Consider the following 19,896-nt stretch of genomic DNA (forward strand, 5'->3'; position numbering starts at 1 on the left):
ACGGGCTGCTTAGCCTACAAAAACTAATATTAAGTGAAAAATTTATACGATCCAGGAGTAGGAAAAATTATGAAACCTCGATAGTCTGAACCATTTGAGAAGCGCCGCGGGCGCTGAAACACCCAGAAGGGTGGAGAAGAAAAGGAGGTATAGCAGCCGTTAGGCTGCGTTAACCGACTGGTTTAAAGACAAACGAAGTGAATAAAAACGATATAATCTGGGAAAACGTTTCTTCAAAATTTCATATCGATTTTCCGTTTTTGAATACGCTCTACTGCTCTAATTTACTAGATTTAAGGAAGATTCTCAGTTGGTTTGATCGATACGTGATGTTTTCACTTTTTCAAGACATCAACTTACTAATTTTAGGTTTAAAAATAATAACTGTTACTTTTTCCATCTATATTATCGTCAAACCTGTTACTGTCTCAGCATAGCATTATAATTTTTAAAAATTACTGGTTTCCGCTTAAAATCATGGTCCCAATTTTTTAAATTAAAAATAATGTATTCTATTTCACAAGGTTTCATTCTGACAAATCAAGTGAGTATTAAAATTGTGTTCAAATTTAACTTTACTGTTTCACACCAGGAATCTCAATGTATTTATGTTTTGACAATTTGTTGGACACATAAAATATCGTTTAAGCGTTCGTTTTTGCTTAATAGAAGCGCTAAAAAGAAGTTCATCACTGTTTCAAATTCTTTATTTTTAATTGCAGCTCCAAGATTTTTAATTTCTCGGGTTTTTGGAGATCTTACTCTCCAAAGAATATATTTTTTACTGTTATTCATTGGACTGGTTCAAAACTAAGGCATGTCTGGCACTAACTCAGTCTCTTCCATTCTTCCTCTTTTTTTTTTGTTTGCTGACCTTCGATGGTCCGTGTGAGGGTGGTCCTTGACACACATAGCTATTATCGGAAAAAAAAACGTTGGGGCATTTTTATTTATGTACCGTATATAGAAGTTAAAGTCATTGTGTCTGTAATAGATTTTAATAGGATTGATATTACGGTACTTTGTTTTTTTACTAAACTAACTTTTTTTACTGTTTCGAAATTACTGTTTTGGATAGTAAAAATATATAGTTTGTTTTTTCTCTTGTTTCTTCAAAAAGCCAACTGTTTCAAAACTCTTTATCTACATTGAAAACCCATTAAAAATTCATTAGGAATACTAATCAACTTTTTGATTAATGAATTACTATTATTTTTACTGTTTCAAAATTTTTTGTATTATAAATAAATGTTTGCGATTTTTAATGAAAAATAATACATAATAATTTTTGATGTCTCACCCTAGAAGTCATTACAATTATCGGTTTTTAACCCAATAACATTTTTTTACATAATTTTCGATTTTATACTGTTCCACATGCTAGATATGCATTTTAAGCTTATTAAGCCCATGTTCAAAACAGTTTAAGAGCCGAAGCAGAAAAAATCACTGTTATTTTTACTGTTTCAAAATAGTTTCATAGTTTCAAGGTGTCTCATGAAAAGTTATTACGAAATTGGAATATTTTGTTGTTTCTTGACTGTCCCATAAAAATTTGCAGCTTTGCACCATAAAATTCATCAGAGTTGCCGTTTTCAGTAAACTGAAAAACTCTCAAGTTTTTTTTCCGTAATTTTCAATTAAATTACAATTCGAATGTGAATGTTTTACAAGTTGAATAAGTTTTTTCTTCAATTTTTTAAGCCAATAGTCAGTTACAGTGAAAAAAGTTACCAAAAATTTTTACTGTTTCAACTTTTAAATTTACTTTTTGCAATTATTCATCAAAATTAGTGTTTCTTCTTCCCTGTTTTTAATAAATAACAATTCTAACTAGGGAAGGTCACCGACTCGGTCTGGAGATATGGGTCGCGACCTATATCATTGGAAAGCTGAGAACAAGCTGATTTCAAATATACATTCAGTTTTTGCCCTCGAGGCCTGGTATTCAAGAAAAACAAGGTCAAAGTTCGTAAAAATGACAAATTATTGCCTTTCTGACACGCGAAAAATGTTTTGAAACTTTTTAGCGATTTTCGCGTGTTAAAAAGGCGATAGTTTGTCATTTTTCCGAACTTTGACCTTGTTTTTCTTGAATACCAGGCCTCGAGGGCAAAAACTGAATATACATTTGAAATCAGCTTGTTCTCAGCTTTCCAATGATATAGGTCACGACCCATATTTCCAGACCGAGTCAGTGGGCTCCTGGACAATTCGCAACGAGACGTTTCGCAGCCGAGACATTCCGCAGCTATGCGTTCTACAGCTTCAATTTCCCCGTTTTTTCTGTGACAACTTGACATTTTTTGGATAATTAATAGTTCAAGAAGTCATAAAAATCTTTTTTTGTAATTTTCATTAAGGGGACCACAAGAAATTTTGTCCAAAAAACCAAAAAAACTTTTTTTTTTTGAAAAAAAGTTGAAAACTATTTTTATGGTAGAACTAGTAGTAAAACAGAAATTTTAAAATTCAGAAATGACAAAAACCGCTACTTCTATGCAAAAAAACCAGTTTTTCAACTTTTTTCAAAAAAAATTTTTTTTTTGGTTTTTTGGACGAAATTTCTTGTGGTCCCCTTTATGAAAACTACAAAAAAAGATTTTTATGACTTCTTGAACTATTAATTATCCAAAAAATGTCAAGTTGTCACAGAAAAAACGGGGAAATTGAAGCTGTAGAACGCATAGCTGCGAAATGTCTCGTTGCGAAATGTCTCGGCTGCGAAATGACTGGCTGCGAAATGTCTCGTTGCGAATTGTCCAGGAGCCAGTCAGTGACCTTCCCTAGTAAGTTTCTTAATTTTATAAAATAGTTACTGTCTCAACCAGAAACTTATCAAACCTGTTGTTTTGAACAAATTAATCTTGAAGTGCGGCCCAAAACAAGCTTTTTAGGCGATTTCAATTTTGAAAGAATTTTTCCATTATTTTTACTGCTTCAAAATAATTGCTTATTTTCGAGGTGTCAAATAAAAAACACTAGAGTTACCATCTTGAGTTTTTCACAGTTAAAGTTCTAAAAAAAATGTACTGTTCCACTCTGAACTATTTTACAGCTATTGATTCTAGTAAACCAATGTAACGATGTTATATTTTGGACTTTCTCACAAGCTGAAGTAAAAAAAGTAATCATGACTTTTTACTGTTTCAAAATAATTGCTCATTTTTGAGATGTTAAATCAAAAATAATGCCCGTTCGGATTTAAAAAAAAGTGCACTTTTATTTGTTAAAATTTTCATTAAAAAATAGTCAAAAATCTCTATTGCGCTTGATTTTCATCGATATTCAAAAACAGTCAAAAAATTCGACCTTTTTGCGAATAAAAAACTTAAAAAATTCAAATTTTCCAATTTTTGCACTGGTTCCCGAGGCGGTGAAAAACTCATGTCGGCTAATGTTGTCTGGCGTACCTTTGGCGCGTTTCATGTTAAAAATGCCGATTTATAGTGACAGGAGTGCCCGGCCCAGCCTGTCGAAAACCTGGTAAATCTTTTTTTTACTGTTTCAAGCTTTCACCTTCCAAAAGGACCCTCCACCCCCTTCAGTCTTCCTCTTATCCATATCCCTCCATTCCCAATGACATCACTTTTCCCTCCTCCGTCCGCGCGGAAGCGTACTTTGACCCCGTCCGCGCGGAACATAGAGACGCGCATGGCCTTCCTCTCCTCTCCTCCTCTTTTTCTCTGTTTCTCTCCGTCTCCACTTTTCCCATTATCCCTCGCTTGTTCTCTACACCCCCTAAAATCTCCCACTCTCTCGGCTTTGGAGGCTTCGCGGGGCGGACGGCATCACGCGTAAACACTCTTCTCTCTGCGCACTCTTTCTGCACTTTTTGTTGTTTTGTTTATCGATTTTCGTGGCGCTTTTTCGAAAATTTGCGAAAATTTGCGAATTTTCAGTGATTAAAGCCGACCCACGATGTCGTCGCGAGACTCCAGCTTCAATGAGGATGAATTTGAGAAGGTAGTTGTACTGTATCGATTAAAAATGAAAAAGTACTGTTTCAGATCTCGAATCCCGACTTGGAAAGTTTGGTGGATAGTGTGAAACGCGAGGAGTCACCAGAGTTGGTTGATGAGAAAGAGAGCTCTGCTAGGTGAGTATGAAACAATTGAATTGACTTAAATTTAGATTTTTTTTTCAGTAATTTTTGACATTTTGAATTCACCGTTTCTCAAAAACTTCAAGTTTTGAAAACTTTGCAGTAATATGCCAATAGTATTTTCCCAAAAGTTACTGTAATTTTGTTTCTGTAAGCCCCGCCCACTTTAAAGCTAGTAGAAATTACTGACTTAGTGTTTCCTCACAATTATTGTAAGTCTTGATTGTTTCTTAGTCACCAAAGTTTTTTGAAACAGTAAAAAAATTATTTTGAAAATTTACTGTTTCAGCAATGGAAATTTCATCTTATCTATTCCAATAATCGGCTCTATTACAGTTTAGGCGTCCTTTGAAAACTTGAACGTCCCTTAAAACACTTAGACGTCCCTTAAAACACTTAGACGTCCCTTAAAACACTTAGACGTCCCTTAAAACACTTAGACGTCCCTTGAAACATTTAGACGTCCTTTGAGGCCCAAATTTTTTTCCTGTCAATTGAAACGTCCTTCGGAATGTTTAAACGTCCCAAAAAACATTTAGACGTCCCAAAAAACATTTAAACGTCCTTTGAAATCCGAAAAATTGTCGGAAAAATTAAGACGTCCCAAAAATTATTTAGACGTCCCAAAAAATGTTTAGACGTCCTTTGATATCCCACATTATGATAAATAATATTTAGACGTCCCAAAAAACATTTAGACGTCCCAAAAAATGTTTAGACGTCCCAAAAAATAATTAGACGTCCCAAAAAATATTTAGACGTCCCATTAAATATTGAGACGTCCCTTGAACACTTTCAGTGGCTTTTAGTGTTGAAGGGACGTCTAAACATTTTTTGGGACGTTTAAATGTTTTTAGGGACGTCTAAATGTTTTTTGGGACGTCTAAGTATTTAAAACCAAAGTTTCGGACTTCAAGGGACGTCTAAATATTTTTTGGGACGTCTAAATATTTTTTGGGACGTCTAAATGTTTTTTGGGACGTCTAAATATTATTTATCATAATGTGAGATATCAAAGGACGTCTAAACTATTTTTGGGACGTCTAAACATTTTTTGGGACGTCTAAATAATTTTTGGGACGTCTAATTATTCGAAACCTAATTCTGGGACGTCAAAGGACGTCTAAATGTTTTAAGGGACGTCTATATGTTTTTTGGGACGTCTAAACATTTCGGACGACTTTTGGGTCCCCAAAGGACGTCCAAGTTTTTTGAGGGACGTCTAAATGTTTCAAGGGACGTCTAAGTGTTTTAAGGGACGTCTAAGTGTTTTAAGGGACGTCTAAGTGTTTTAAGGGACGTCTAAGTGTTTTAAGGGACGTTCAAGTTTTCAAAGGACGCCTAAACTGTAATAGAGCCCAATAATCGTATTTATCAGAAAAACACTTTTTTTCGAAAAAATTAAATTTTTAATGAAAATTAAAAAAAAAATACTGTTTCATTAAAATTTGCAATCTTTTCTGAAATAATTAATTTTTAATTTATATGGACTCAGCTAGTGTGGTTTAGAACAAATATGAAAACTTTCTCAGAAAACCACATTAAAACATACATAAGACCGATAAATATTTGAAAAGATATCGAAACAGTGAATTTTTTGAGAAACGGAAGAAAATAGGATTTTTTTGGCTAAATCTAATTAAAAAAGAATCACTGTTTCGACAATTCAAAAACTTGAACTCGAATAGTTTTACTGTAGTGTCATTTCTGAATCCCAAAATCGCACACACATTTTTAAAAATAATAAAAATATATAAATAAAAAATTTCCAGCTCCTCCTCCTCCACCCCAAGCGACTCCGAAATCCAACGTCTTCGCGAGTTCATCGAGGAGCTTCAAAACAAGATAGTCTGTCAGGACGAACGAATTTTCATCTTGCTCACCGAAAAGGACAATCTCACCGAGGAGAATGAGATGAAGGACTTCACCATCAAGCAATTGGAGGAGGAGAAAACGGACAACTCGTCTCTAGTGAGCACATTGTTGGCTCAGTTGGAGGAGGAGAAGGCGAAACAGGCGGGAGTAATGGATGAGAATCAGCAGTTGAAGGAGGCGATGGAAAGGATGTCGTTAGCTGACACTCCAGCTCCGGCTCCGGCTCCGGTGGCTCCGGTGGCTCCGGCTCCGGCGCCAGCTCCGGCACCGGCTCCGGCTCCAGCTCAAGCTTCCGCATGGTACCTCCCTGCAGGCGGCGCCTATATCCCTGGCATCGGAGCACCACCAAAACAAGATCTGACCGCCCCATCCTTGCCATGGTACCGCCCTCCACCCGTCGCTATCCCAGGCATCTCGCAACCAACCCCAAGTCAGAATCTGGGCGCCCCATCCTTGCCATGGTATACCTATGCCCCTAGCATCCCACAACCACCAAAACAGAATCTGGAACTCGAGATCTACAAACACCAGCAACAAACGATAATAAACCTGCACAAACAACTCGCCGACTACACCACCCAGGTCACTCAACTCAAAAAAGATATCGAGGAGAGGGATCAGAAGAAGCAGGAGCGAAAAGCGAGGAAAGCGGAGAAGCGTGTCAGAGATCCGACACTATTCAATCCATATGAACCCATTTGGAAGTCACAGAAGAGTCTAGCGGATGAATTGAAGCTCGCTGATGAGCAAATCGGAATTATCGTGGAGCACAACGACTACTTGCGTACTGTGGAGGCGAATGAACACTCGCAAGAGTTGTGTCGGTTGAGACAGGAGAATGAGCAGTTGAATGACACCATTTGCTATCTGAAACAACAGTTGCTTTGAATTTTTCAAAAAAAAAGTTCCATAAAGTTGGAATTTTGTACATTTTGTAAGCAAAAAACCAAAAAAAATCGATTTTCTCACAATTTTTAATCGTAATCAAGCTGAAATTTAGTCCCGCCCACTTTAAGCTTCTCCCAAACCTAATTTCTGATCTAAAACTTTAAAATTTCAGCTCCGGACCCCATTTGGCTCATTTTTAGACTCCACCCACCTTGAGTCTATCCAAAATTTTTAAAACAGCAAAAATATCAATGTTCTATGCTGAAATATAGTCTCGAATTCAAAATTTTGATCATTCTTACGTTCCGCCCCCATTTCAGAGCGTTTAAAAAACAGGAACCTCATTTTGTAAGCAAAAAACCAAAAAAAATCTATTATTTAGTCTCGAATCCAAATTTGTACATTATATAAGCCCCGCCCACTTTCAAATAGATTTTTGCACTGTTGGGGTCTAAAACTTGAAAAATTTCAGAAAAAACACTTTCAGCTTACTTCAAAGCCAAATTTCTAATCTGAAACTTGTGTTTTTTGTAATTTTACTGAAAATTTATCTCAGGAGCACATTTTTGTACATTGCCCACTTTTAACATCCTTGAAATTTTGCGAAACAGTAAAAAACTAATTTTTTGCAAGTTTTTCAGTGTTTTAAGCCGGATTACTGTCTGTTTTGGCTGAAAATGCATTACGTAAGCTCCGCCCCTTCTTAGCAATCTGGATTTGAAAAAATACCACTCTGCGCATTACGTGAGCTCCGTTCAATTTGTATTCCAGAAAACTTTGAAACAGTAAAAAACCAAAATTCCCTTAAAATCCGATTTTTCACTGTTTCAACCTAAAACAGGGTTCTGCTTGAAATTTTTGGAAAAAAATCTGTTATAGTCAATTCAAAATCCAAATTTGTACATTCTATAAACTCCGCCCTCCCATTTTACCTTTGTTATGTCTATTTTTCACTGTTTTTTTTCTACTTTTTGGTCTTGGACCACCATTTTGTACATTTGCAGCGCTATTATATAAGATATGGTCCTCCCCAAAAAAATTGTATTACATATGTATTATCTCCGTTTATTTCTTATTTGTTCATCAACTCAGGGATCACTATTTCTTAATCTCAGGAACTACTAATACCTCAGCTACCTCCCCACACCCCCTTTTTCAGTGTCGATATGTATTATTTTGTGTTTACAATACAAAAACAGTTCAATAAAATTTATTGGATGAGATTTTTGGAATTCTTTAAATTACTAATTCAGATTTTTCAGATAAAAGTTTTGGCTCTTTATGATTTAACGGGGGTTTTAAGAATTAACGGGGGTTTTAATAATAGACGGGGGTTTTAAGAATAGACGGGGGTTTTAAGAATAGACGGGGGTTTTAAGAATAGACGGGGGTTTTCAGAATAAACGGGGGTTTTGAGAATAAACGGGGGTTTTCGACAAGTTCTATTTACTTATACCAAGAAAACCCCAAAATGGTCAGATATGACTACACTCCCTCCAGTATACATTTTTTCATGGGATTTTCCAATTTTTTTGGTTTTTTTTTTGTTTTTTTCTGCATTTTCTCATTTACTTATCTTTTTTGTACGTCGCATTGTTTTTTGATCAGAGAAGTGTAATAATTGTCCTTCTTCTTGTTTTGCTCCACATTTGAAATCGACGAAACGGCGATGTTTCGGGCGAAATATAGTCAGGATCATATGGTAGATCGTCCAACTGTTTGGGTTTTTGGATTGCTGCTCGGCAAATGTCGCCAAGTCTAGGCCAAACTCTGCGGCTGTACAAGTCTAGGCGCAACCTTCCACCAGTCTTGGCCCAACTTTGGGTGATCAGAGCCAATGATAGAGGGTCACCAAGTATTGGCCCAATGTTAAATATTGATTTTCTCTTTGGCAGTCACTCATTTAAGTTTATTTTATTTTCCTGTTTTAACCCATTGTATGAGTTTTCAGTATTTCCCTTGTTACATTTATCATTCCGAACTTTGTTTCGGAAGTATTCAGATTTTTGTGTTTTGAAACTTTAGAGAAACTCATTGGGTTCCCACCTGAACAGCAGTTTCAGTGAAGAAGACAAATTGTTCCCAAAAAAACGAAAAATTGGATTCGCAAAAGTAGCAGTATTCCTCGGTGAGCTAATAACAATTTGTAGTTCCAAAAACAAATATTTAACTGTATTTCTTCAGAACCGAGAAAGCTGTCAACTCTGCTCAAGGAATCATACGGAAACAACGGAGGGAAATTTCAAGAACACCGCCAATGGAAAGTTAATAAATGTGAGAATGCATTCTTGAAATTATGAAATTTTATTCTTGAATTTTAGAGCTCATAATCAATCGGATTTCTGGACAACGTCTACATCACCTATGTTATCATCCCCATCATCTTCACCTACATCAGGTCCGAAGGAATAATAACTGACTCGTTCGAAATATGTAATTTTTCTTTGTTTTTAACATGATTGTCCTTCGTTTTTTGCTTTTTTTTATTATAACGGACTATACAGTATTTCATGAATTGAACATGAGCGATCCAGCTTCTCCAGAAGAAAATTTGGACTAACTTCCGAAACCCAAGAGTACAACAACTCTTCGATGACACACATAACACCAACAACTTTAGTAATCAACAAGCACGAAACACGCCAAGATAACCAACTAACACCGAATACTCTAAACAACCTGAACATTCAGCATACAGAGGAAACTCTCAAGATGCTCGTAATGCGCAGAATCCAGAAACCAATCTGGAATGTTCGAGAAGTCATAACAATGAGTCCGTCTCAAATCAACAATGGTTTCTTCAAAATTATCCACGCTTCCTCTCTCCGCCTGCACAGTGAATAAGGATGTACTCATGAGATACTGGGCCACGACAGGGAGATGTATGGAATGTACGTCCCTTGTATACGCAATCCACAACTGTCCTCTACGTCTGATGAAAAAGGTAGACGCCGAATGACAGATATGAGGAAAAGAGATGGAGTGAGACTACTCAAAAATTCTAACTCAGCAGAATGCCTGGTTTGTGTTACTAAAGGAAGCCCTTTCTTTAATATTCACAAAATACCAGGAATCTGAGATATTCTTCTATATGCGGCCCAGCCATCGCTGATAATCGTTGTTCTTGCAAAAATCTCTTTTTTTATGTATTTTTTTTCAGAGATCATACCAGGTTTCAGATTACGTCTGATTATGGGCAGCAGGATTATCGAATTTACCTTATTAGTCTTCCCTTCCAGCAATCCAAAAACCCAAACAGTTGGACGATCTACCATATGATCCTGACTATATTTCGCCCGAAACATCGCCGTTTCGTCGATTTCAAATGTGGAGCAAAAGAAGAAGAAGGACAATTATTACACTTCTCTGATCAAAAAACAATGCGACGTACAAAAAAGATAAGTAAATGAGAAAATGCAGAAAAAAACAAAAAAAAACCAAAAAAATTGGAAAATCCCATGAAAAAATGTATACTGGAGGGAGTGTAGTCATATCTGACCATTTTGGGGTTTTCTTGGTATAAGTAAATAGAACTTGTCGAAAACCCCCGTTTATTCTCAAAACCCCCGTTTATTCTGAAAACCCCCGTCTATTCTTAAAACCCCCGTCTATTCTTAAAACCCCCGTCTATTATTAAAACCCCCGTTAATTCTTAAAACCCCCGTTAAATCATAAAGAGCCAAAGTTTTCCAGCTGCTCCTAGATGATTACAGTAGTCAGTCAATTTCAATAAGAAAAAAAAACAAGCAGTGAAGTTTGCTGTAAATATAAATCAGTGTCATTTGTGAAAGTTAACAAAAATAGTAAAAAGGTCACAACTTTCTTTTTCTCAAAAATTGATATCAAATTGATCGTTTTCGAAGTTACTGTTTTAACAAATATTGCTTGAAACTCGGTTTGCATTGTTTTAACCAACAAATAAAAATAGTATTTTGTGCCCCAAAAACATCTTCAGAAAGTTATTTTGAATGCTCGATATATTTATTGAATCACAAAAACAGAATAATTAATCAACTCTCTGAGCTCTCTGGTCTGAGATATTCAAGAATTTTCTGCCAATAGTCCTTTCCCTTTTTCTTTGATATTTTGTATTAAGTCTCTTGCTTTGTTTCCAATTTCCTCCTTCAAATCTTTGAGTTTCTGTCGAATTTCTTTTACTGTAATGAGACTGTCACATTATATTTTACTTTGAATATAGCTCACGTTTTTGCACTGCATCGCCCTTGATTGCGTTTCCTTTGTCTGTAAAATTTCACTGAGAGAAACAAGAATACTGAGTTATACAAACCAATAGATGATTCCTTTATTTCTAGTAGCAACTCGTCCAACTCTTTAAATTTTTCATCCAAATCTTTTTGAGGATCCTCATTGGCATTCACACTATTTCCGACAGAATTGCCTGTGACAGAGTTTAATGGTGTTAAGACTCCATTGAGCACACCTCCGATATCCTGAAAATCAATAATTCATCATCTGAAAACATGAATGAACATACGAGAGCAGCTCCGAACTCAACGAAGAAGAAGAACGCAAGCACCAGAATGGAAAGTTTCATTTCTGACGACTGTGATCGATGCATCTCCTGCCACTCTTTTTATATGGATGCTTTTTTAATTTCAGATGTTTTTTTCGAGCCATAATATGAATACGTGATATGAGTATTCACCACGGGGAATCACATTGTTTCCTATTGTTGGAATGGTAGACACGTAGGAGGATCGTGTCACAGCTTGTGATAGGAAATTAAGCAAATATTTTTGTTTTTGTCGGAAAAGAAGGAACTAAAGTACCCAACAAGACAAAGCGTATCCGCTAAACTCAACTACTGTTTCAGAATTTGGAAAAAAAAGTGATTTCAATTTACAAAGGAGCGAGTTTGAAATAAAGTAAGAATGTTATGGAAGTTGAGAGTGAGATATTCAGATAGATCCGTCCTGACCGGTTATTCTAAAAAATACCATATAGAACAAAAGATTAGTTTAACGGATACGCTTTGTCTTGTTTCAGTTTTCTTGTTCAACATGTTTTCTGCTAATCTGTTCGATTACGGTATTTTAATTCCTTCTTTCTCGACAAAATAACATAAAAATATTTTCTTCATTCCCGAGCACAACATGATCCTCTGCGATCCCAACAATAGGAAACGATGTGATTCCCCGCTGTGAATATTGAAATTATATGGAGGCGTTGGCTCGAAAAACATCTGAAATTAAAAAAGATGCACATAAAAAGAGTGGCAGGAGATGCATTGATCACAGTCGTCAGAAATGAAACTTTCCATTCTGGTGCTTGCGTTCTTCTTCTTCTTCGTTGGATTCGGAGCTGCTCTCGTATGTTTATTCATGTTTTCTGATAATGAATGTGTTGATTTTCAGGATGTCGGAGGTGTGCTCAATAGAGCCTTATCACCATTAAACTCTCTCACAACCAATTCTGCCGGGAATAGTGTGCAGGCTGAGGACGATGATGATATTAAAACAGAGTTGGGCAAAAAATTGAAAGAGCAGCTAGACGAGTTGCTAGAAAAACTGAAGGATTCTATTGGTGTGTATAACGGAGTATCATTGTTTTCCTAAATCAAATTTTACAGATAAAGGAAGAACCATCAAGGAAGACACAATAGAGAAATGTGAGATATATTAAATCTGAAGTATAATATGAAAATCTCATTACAGTGAAAGAAGTTCGAGAGAAACTGAAAGATTTGAAGGTTGACATTGGAAATAAAGCAAGAGAATTAATAGAAAATATCAAAGAAAAAAGAATGGACACTTTGAAACAAATTCTCGACAAAATTGCTGGGAACGAGTGATAACTAATAATACTTTTTTTTGCAAGCCAATAAATAAATCGAGCATCCAAATTAACTTTCAAAAAATGTTTTGGGACATTCAAAAAGACAAAATATAACACTCGTCCGCTATTTTCATCATCACAAAATGTTGTCTGTTTATTTGTCTGTTTATCCGGATGTCCATCTCCCCCTTCTCTCCGAGTCCAGCATATTTGTGTACCTAAATCATTCATCTCTTGTCCCTCTATGTGTCCAGATATCCTCCAGTGGCATCGTCTCGACTCTAACCCCTCTCTCTCTCCTGCTTATCGGATGTTACCTAACAACATGTATGCATAAAATCAAAAAGAGAGAGAGAGGGGAACACTCTGAAATCAATAAATAAATATGAGGGAGGGGGCAATGCGGTTGAGAGTGGAAACACATTGTGAGCGTTGTGTGAGCGTCTTTCCAGATTTGTGAGAGAAAAGGGGAATTAGCCTTCATCTCTTAGGACTGCATATATTTCAAAAATTCCTTGGGGTAACGATTTTTGATAAACATGACAGTTAAACACTGTAAATCAGAATTGAGTGGAATCCAAAGATGTGTCTGTTTTTCCATTTGTTTGTCCAGATGTCCTCTTCATATAGGTATGCTGGAAGTCAGCTGTCCACCCCTCCTAGTGTCCGGATGTCTCTATCTGTGTGTCCCGATGTCCATCACCTCCTCAATACCTTTAGAACGTTCCCCTTTTCCCCCTTCTCCCCCCTCGTCCTTCCTCAACTTCTGACTCTCTGCCCGTCTTGACTCTGCCCGTCCCCTCCTTTAGTGTATATGTCCTCTCAATGCCTTCTTATTCTAATGTGGCAAAGAATCTCTGTGTGTCCCTTTCTAATTTTTGTGTCTATCGGCCTGTCGGTGTGCCGTCCTCCTTTTTCTTCTCGCTAGAGATCAATATTATGTTATATTCAGCCCCCATTTCTCCCAAAAAAGGTAAATGTTTCAACGCACACTGCCCCTCCGACACTACCTTAGTAGGTCTAAGGGTCTAAGGGTCTAAGGGTCTAAGGGTCTAAGGGTCTAAGGGTCTAAGGGTCTAAGGGTCTAAGGGTCTAAGGGTCTAAGGGTCTAAGGGTCTAAGGGTCTAAGGGTCTAAGGGTCTAAGGGTCTAAGGATCTAAGGATCTAAGGGTCTAAGGGTCTAAGGATCTAAGGATCTAAGGGTCTAAGGGTCTAAGGGTCTTAGGCTCTTAGGGTCTAAGGGTCTAAGGGTCTAAGGGTCTAAGGGTCTAAGGATCTAAGGATCTAAGGGTCTAAGGGTCTAAGGGTCTTAGGCTCTTAGGGTCTAAGGGTCTAAGGGTCTAAGGGTCTAAGGGTCTAAGGGTCTAAGGATCTAAGGATCTAAGGGTCTAAGGGTCTAAGGGTCTTAGGCTCTTAGGGTCTAAGGGTCTAAGGGTCTAAGGGTCTAAGGGTCTAAGGGTCTAAGGGTCTAAGGGTCTAAGGGTCTAAGGGTCTAAGGGTCTAAGGGTCTAAGGGTCTAAGGGTCTAAGGGTCTAAGGGTCTTAGGCTCTTAGGATCTAAGGGTCTAAGGGTCTAAGGGTCTAAGGGTCTAAGGATCTAAGGATCTAAGGGTCTAAGGGTCTAAGGGTCTTAGGCTCTTAGGGTCTAAGGGTCTAAGGGTCTAAGGGTCTAAGGGTCTAAGGGTCTAAGGGTCTAAGGGTCTAAGGGTCTAAGGGTCTAAGGGTCTGGCTTAAAGGCGCATAGCAAAAAATGTTAACTTTCTACATTTTCATCGTCGCGTTATGCGCTCATGAGACTTCTGACACTTTTTCCGCCCCGTTGACGCTTTAAAAGTAGATTTTGATCCTTATCTCTCTATGTTCGAAAAGTTAAGTATTACTATTATTAGGTGTGATAAAGATAATTATGCTAATAATGTTACTATCTCCACTCCTTCTCATTACACCGATCGTAGATCAGATACCATAGGCTAATCCCCCCTTCTCTCCTCTTTCATCATTTTCTACAGTACCCCCTTTCCCCAACCCATTATCCCGCACTAGCCTTAAGAGCTAGAGCTATTAACACCTCTCCTCTCCTCCTATCTACAGCGTATTTTTGGTCCGTATGTCTCTATTATCTAATGGTATTTATTTGCTTAGAATGTCCTAGAGCCTTCCATATTGGTTTTGGGAAGAATCGTGCAATCAGGGGCAACAAAAGAAGCAATTAGGGAAGCTGTCAGTTTCCTTATTTTTAAAACTTGAAAAAGTGAGTTAATTTTCAATTTTTTAAATCATTGAAAAATTGTGTTCTCCGCACTTATTTTAGCCGAAAAATACTCGTTTTATGGCAAAAAACCTTTAAATCTCCCATTTACCACAAACTCTAACCGAACAACATTAAAATTGAAGATTTTTGGATTAATCTGGTCGTTTAGTGTACTTTATTGCTATTATTCGCATTAAAAATTCCATTGAAACAGTAAATTTTTTATCAGAAAAACTGCTTGAAAACTCAGAACACGAAAATCGCGATGCATTTTTTTCATTTTGCTTAAAAATATTATGAAACAGTACATTTTTAATCTCCAAAACTTGAAAAAACCTAAAAAAAATCGGATTTTTTGCATTTTTTCCTTGCAAAAACCCCCATTTTCCATGCAGATCACACCAAAAACCCTATATTACATACCGGAAAGCCCCAAACACATTTTCTAACCCATTTTAAGCCATTTCAGTCAGTCCCAAGATCTCGTTTTGTCTGCCTGTGCGTCCGGTTGCCCAGATAACTCAAGTGTATCGTTTGATGTAGTTCTTAAACTATTCTCGTGCCTGAAATCCCCGAAACAGTAACTTTTTGGACCATTTTACTGTAAAAACATGCATTTTCACCACTTTATGAGTTGAAACCACAATTTTTGTCCCAAAAATGCCATTTTTCGATGATTCCCATTTAAAAATCATTAAAAGTATGGTATTTTCTCTTTTCTTCCAACCAATTGGAGGAATGCCTATCAAGGAGGAGTATTCATATGTAGACATGAATTTTTGAGCTGAAAATCTAGTTTTTCTACATGAAAAATGCTGAAAAGGTTGATTTTTGACGGTTTTCCTAAATTTTAACCGTCTAAAACCGGGATTTTTGATTTTTGAGTCAAACCCCATCCGAACTTAGAAAACCTGGTGGTGCGCTGGTGCGCCTTCGGCGCGTTTCAGAGTATTTGAGTTTTGAGTAAAAATCGTTTTTCATGCGATTTTTCAAGCGATTTAAGCTAAAAACTTGCCGTTTTTCAATTATTCACCCCCCTTTAATACAGTACTACACAATCCCCTATCCCACAAACCTATCCTTCCTTCAATTACAGTACCCCTCACAAACTACAGTATACCCTTTCTAAACCAATCTCCAGAGCCTCCAGAGCCATTCATCTGTCTATGTGTCTTCTCTTTTGCCACACCCCTATCGATTCTGAATTGCCTTCTCACCTATTGCTGTCCGTTTATATACGTACTGGTCTCACTCACCTCCCTTTAATACAATACCTAGAGTTATTCATCTGTCGATGTGTCCCTTTATCCAAACGTCCCCACTTCTGGCACATTCCTATCGATTCTGACGTAATTTACCACCCATTAATACAGTACACACCCCTCTGACCACCCATCCAACAAACCCCTGTGCAAGCAAGTACATACGCCCTTACACCGGCTAGCGATGGCTAGCCCCGAACACCTTTTCCCTCCTGCGACTCTCTCCCTCTCTTCTAACGCTCACCACGCTAGCCATCGTCCTCCAGCGGCCTGGCTAGCGTGGTGAGTGAAAATGTGTGAGCGCTCACAGCGCACACTCACACACACACACTCACACGTACTCCCTGCTGCCGCTGCCAAGCGATTCCCCCTCCAGCTGATGTTGCGTAAAAAATAGTGTGCACCAACGCGGAGACGCCAGACACTCCGTCGCCTTCAACACACCGTGAACCACATGACCGATATGTCTGCGTCTCTCTCTCTCTCCTCTATTTTTTCGAAAAAAATGGAGGAGAGGGTGGCAGAGACACTTGTTGCAACCCTCCCTTGTTGTTTTTGTTTATTTTTTGCCGGTTCTTCACTTTTTCAAAGGTTTCGCAGATTTTGACTATGACACTCTGAGGGGAATTTGGTTTAGGAGGGTCAGAAAGTTGAAAAATCGCTTCCGACAACTTATTGGTGCACTTGCACCTGCTTTCTAGTGAAAAACTTACATTTCAGCCCAAAATCATGTTTCATATGGATTTTTGCGTAGTTTTAGCTTGAAAACCCCAAATGTCTACTAAAATTTACTGTTTCAGGGTAAATAGTTGAAAAATCGCTCATTAGTTCATAATGATTCTTTTTTCTAACCATCTGCAACTGAATTCTTTTAAAAAATGTACATTTTACATGTTTTTTTTCATTTTTTGCCAAAAAACCCCAATTTTGAACTAGAAACTTACTGTTTCAGCTCAAAAACCAATATTTTCACATTTTTTCTATATTGATACTTGCAGTTTGTTTTCAATACCTATTTTGTTAACTTGGTTTGCTTTAAACTAGTTTTAGAGCTGAAAAATCGCTTCCGACAACTTATTGGTGCAGTTGCACCTGCTTTTGAGTGAAAAAACGCACTTTTAGCCCCAAAATCTTTTTTTTCTTCATTTTAAGCTCCAAATCAATTTCAAGTTTTTTTTTACTTTTCTTTGTATCATTTTCATCTTTCAGAGCTGAATTTTTCTTAAAAATTTACAGTTTTAGCTCAAAAACCAATATTTTTTCAATATTGATAAGTAAAAATTTGTGCTGTGTCAAGTCTAATACCTATTTTAGGCGCTATTCCACCATTTTTAGTGTGAAAATCCAGATTTTTTATATTTTTTATGTAAAATTACTGTTTCAGTTCAAAAACAACAATTTTCAAAGTTTTTTTTTCAAATTTGAAGGTACAAATTGAACGCTAGAAATGTTGAAATCTTTTGAAAATTTATTGGCTGGCGCTCCTTGGGCGTTTTACGGAATGGAGTCCAGAAATGACGAAAGTCTTTAGTTTTTAGATTTTATGGCGCGTTTTTGACGTTTTTGATGATGTTAGCTACAGTTTCGGCCACGTTTTCAGTACTAAAACCTTAAATGCTTTGTGAAAAGTTACTGTTTCAGCGAGGGAATTATTCATTTACAATTAAGACTCCAATGTTTGATTCGATGATGATGCTGGTATTCTGTTTTTCAGTTCTACTACTGACATTCTAAAAAAAATTAATTTTCTATATAAGCTCCGCCCACTCTCTCCCTTTCTCTCTCTCCCTCTCCTTCTAACAAGGTCCATGCCGCAGTATTGCCAAAAGGGGGCGTGGCTTAGAAAACCGTGCCGCACAATCGTTTGGTGGGATTTTCGAAAGCTTAAGTTGATTTTTTAAAATATATTTTTTTTCTGTTTCAGATTCTCAAAAAAACTAATTATATCATCTATTTTAACAATCCTCTATGTTGATATTCTGTTTGAGAGCTACTACTCACATTTTGTATTCACTCTTTTTTCTATTTTTTATCATGTCTTCGTTCCGCTTCTAATTCCATTTTCTAAGCAAAAGATTTCTAAAATTCGGTTAAAAATCGCTAAAAACTACCTGTCTCAGCTCAAAAACTCCAATTTTCAGCAATTTTTTGATATTGAAACGTAGAAAATCTTCCCGTTTCAAATCCTACATCTCTATTTTGAGGATTTCCAACTTTTTTTTTTCATTTTTGTGTACGTTTTTGGGTACGTTTTCCCTCGAATTTCTAGTCTCAAAACCCCGAAATGTTTAGTAAAAAGTTACTGTTTCAGCGAGGGAATTATTCAATCACTATTTAGATTCCGATGTTTCCAAAAAAAAGTTAATGTTCCATATAAGCTCCGCCCACTCTCTCTCTCCCTCTCCTTCTAACAAGGTCCATGCCGCAGTATTGCCAAAAGGGGGCGTGGCTTAGAGAAAACCGTGCCGCACAATCATTTGGTGGGATTTTCAAAAGCTTAGAGTAATTTTTCTAAATATTGTTTTACTTTTCTTTTTTAAATTTACTGTTTCAACAATTCCATATGTAATATTTGTTACTTTTTCAAACAATTTTCATTAATCATTTGCATGATTTCTTTTTTTATCTCATCTACAATCCTCTATGCTGGTATTCTGTTTCATCACTACTACTGACATTCCATATTCATTCTTTTCCTATTTTTTCTCTGTTTCCAAAGTCCGCCTAAAATTCGAACACTCCAAGCTTAAAATCACTTTAGAAATATTTTTCTCTTTTTTGACTCTTCGATTTTCGTTTTCCTAGTGTTCCAATAGTAAAAGCTCCAAATTCCGCTTCAAAATCCATTTCTTAAAAATTTACTGTATCTGCTCCGCCTATTTTTCTTTTTCTCTCCAAAATTCTTACTGTTTCAATTCTGAAACATCTTTTTTTTTCTATATTTTTGTGCCGATCACTATCATCTGGGATGCTGTTCTACTAATTCAACGTTTTTCTCCTATTTTTGCTAGAAATTTTTCGCAATTTTTCACTGTTTCAGCATTGAAATTATAGAATTCTATTGTTTAATCCACTAATTGCATTCAATTTGTATATAAGCTCCGCCCCCTCTCTCTCCCTCTCTCTCCCTTTCCTTTTAACAAGGTCCATGCCGCAGTATTGCCAAAAAGGGGCGTGGCTAGGAAAACCGAGCCGCACAATCGCTTGGTGGGATTTTTGAAAGCTTGATGAGTGATTTTTCTAAATATTGTTTTACTTTTCCATTCTAAATTCACTGTTTCAGACAATTTACATCCGTCTTTGATGATGCTGGTAATCTGTTTCATTACTACTACTGACATTCTATATTCATTCTTTTTCTATCTTTTCACTGGTTTCGAATTCCGCTTCAAATTCCGTTTTTTACCCAAAAATTTCTAAAATTCGCTCTAAAAATCGCTTTATAGTTTACCGCATCTGCTCCGCCCATTTTTCTTTGTTTTTTGTTGTTGTTTTTTTCAAATCCTAAGAAAACTGAAACGTAGTTTTCTCCCCAAAATTTTCTACTATTTTTATTCTGAAACAGTTTTTTTTTGTGAAAAATTTCTGTATTATTTTTCTTATCTCTTGCGGCTATCTCCGCAAAGGTTTCACTACCCGAGCATGCCATTCTCTTTCAGAAAAAAACGTTATTTTTTCTCATTAATTCAAGTTTCAAAAAAAATTTACTGTTTCGAAATG

At 36.7% G+C, this 19,896-nt stretch overlaps 2 protein-coding genes across 2 annotated transcripts; one reads left to right on the forward strand and one right to left on the reverse strand.

Moving 5' to 3' along the window:
* Window positions 1-11,051: 11,051 nt before the first annotated feature.
* Window positions 11,052-11,423, reverse strand: GCK72_016000 (uncharacterized protein; the record flags this gene model as incomplete). Its single annotated transcript, XM_053731257.1, has 3 exons — window positions 11,052-11,110; window positions 11,157-11,319; window positions 11,364-11,423. The coding sequence occupies 3 exons, from the start codon at window positions 11,421-11,423 to the stop codon at window positions 11,052-11,054; spliced, it is 282 nt and encodes a 93-aa protein (XP_053586029.1).
* A 712-nt stretch (window positions 11,424-12,135) lies between these two features.
* On the forward strand, window positions 12,136-12,680 carry GCK72_016001 (uncharacterized protein; the record flags this gene model as incomplete). The annotated part of the gene is made up of 4 exons (XM_003094988.2): window positions 12,136-12,198; window positions 12,244-12,412; window positions 12,459-12,497; window positions 12,544-12,680. The coding sequence occupies 4 exons, from the start codon at window positions 12,136-12,138 to the stop codon at window positions 12,678-12,680; spliced, it is 408 nt and encodes a 135-aa protein (XP_003095036.2).
* Window positions 12,681-19,896: the final 7,216 nt, after the last annotated feature.

Source organism: Caenorhabditis remanei, chromosome IV (assembly GCF_010183535.1).
Source record: "Caenorhabditis remanei strain PX506 chromosome IV, whole genome shotgun sequence".
Taxonomy (NCBI): Eukaryota; Metazoa; Nematoda; class Chromadorea; order Rhabditida; family Rhabditidae; genus Caenorhabditis; species Caenorhabditis remanei.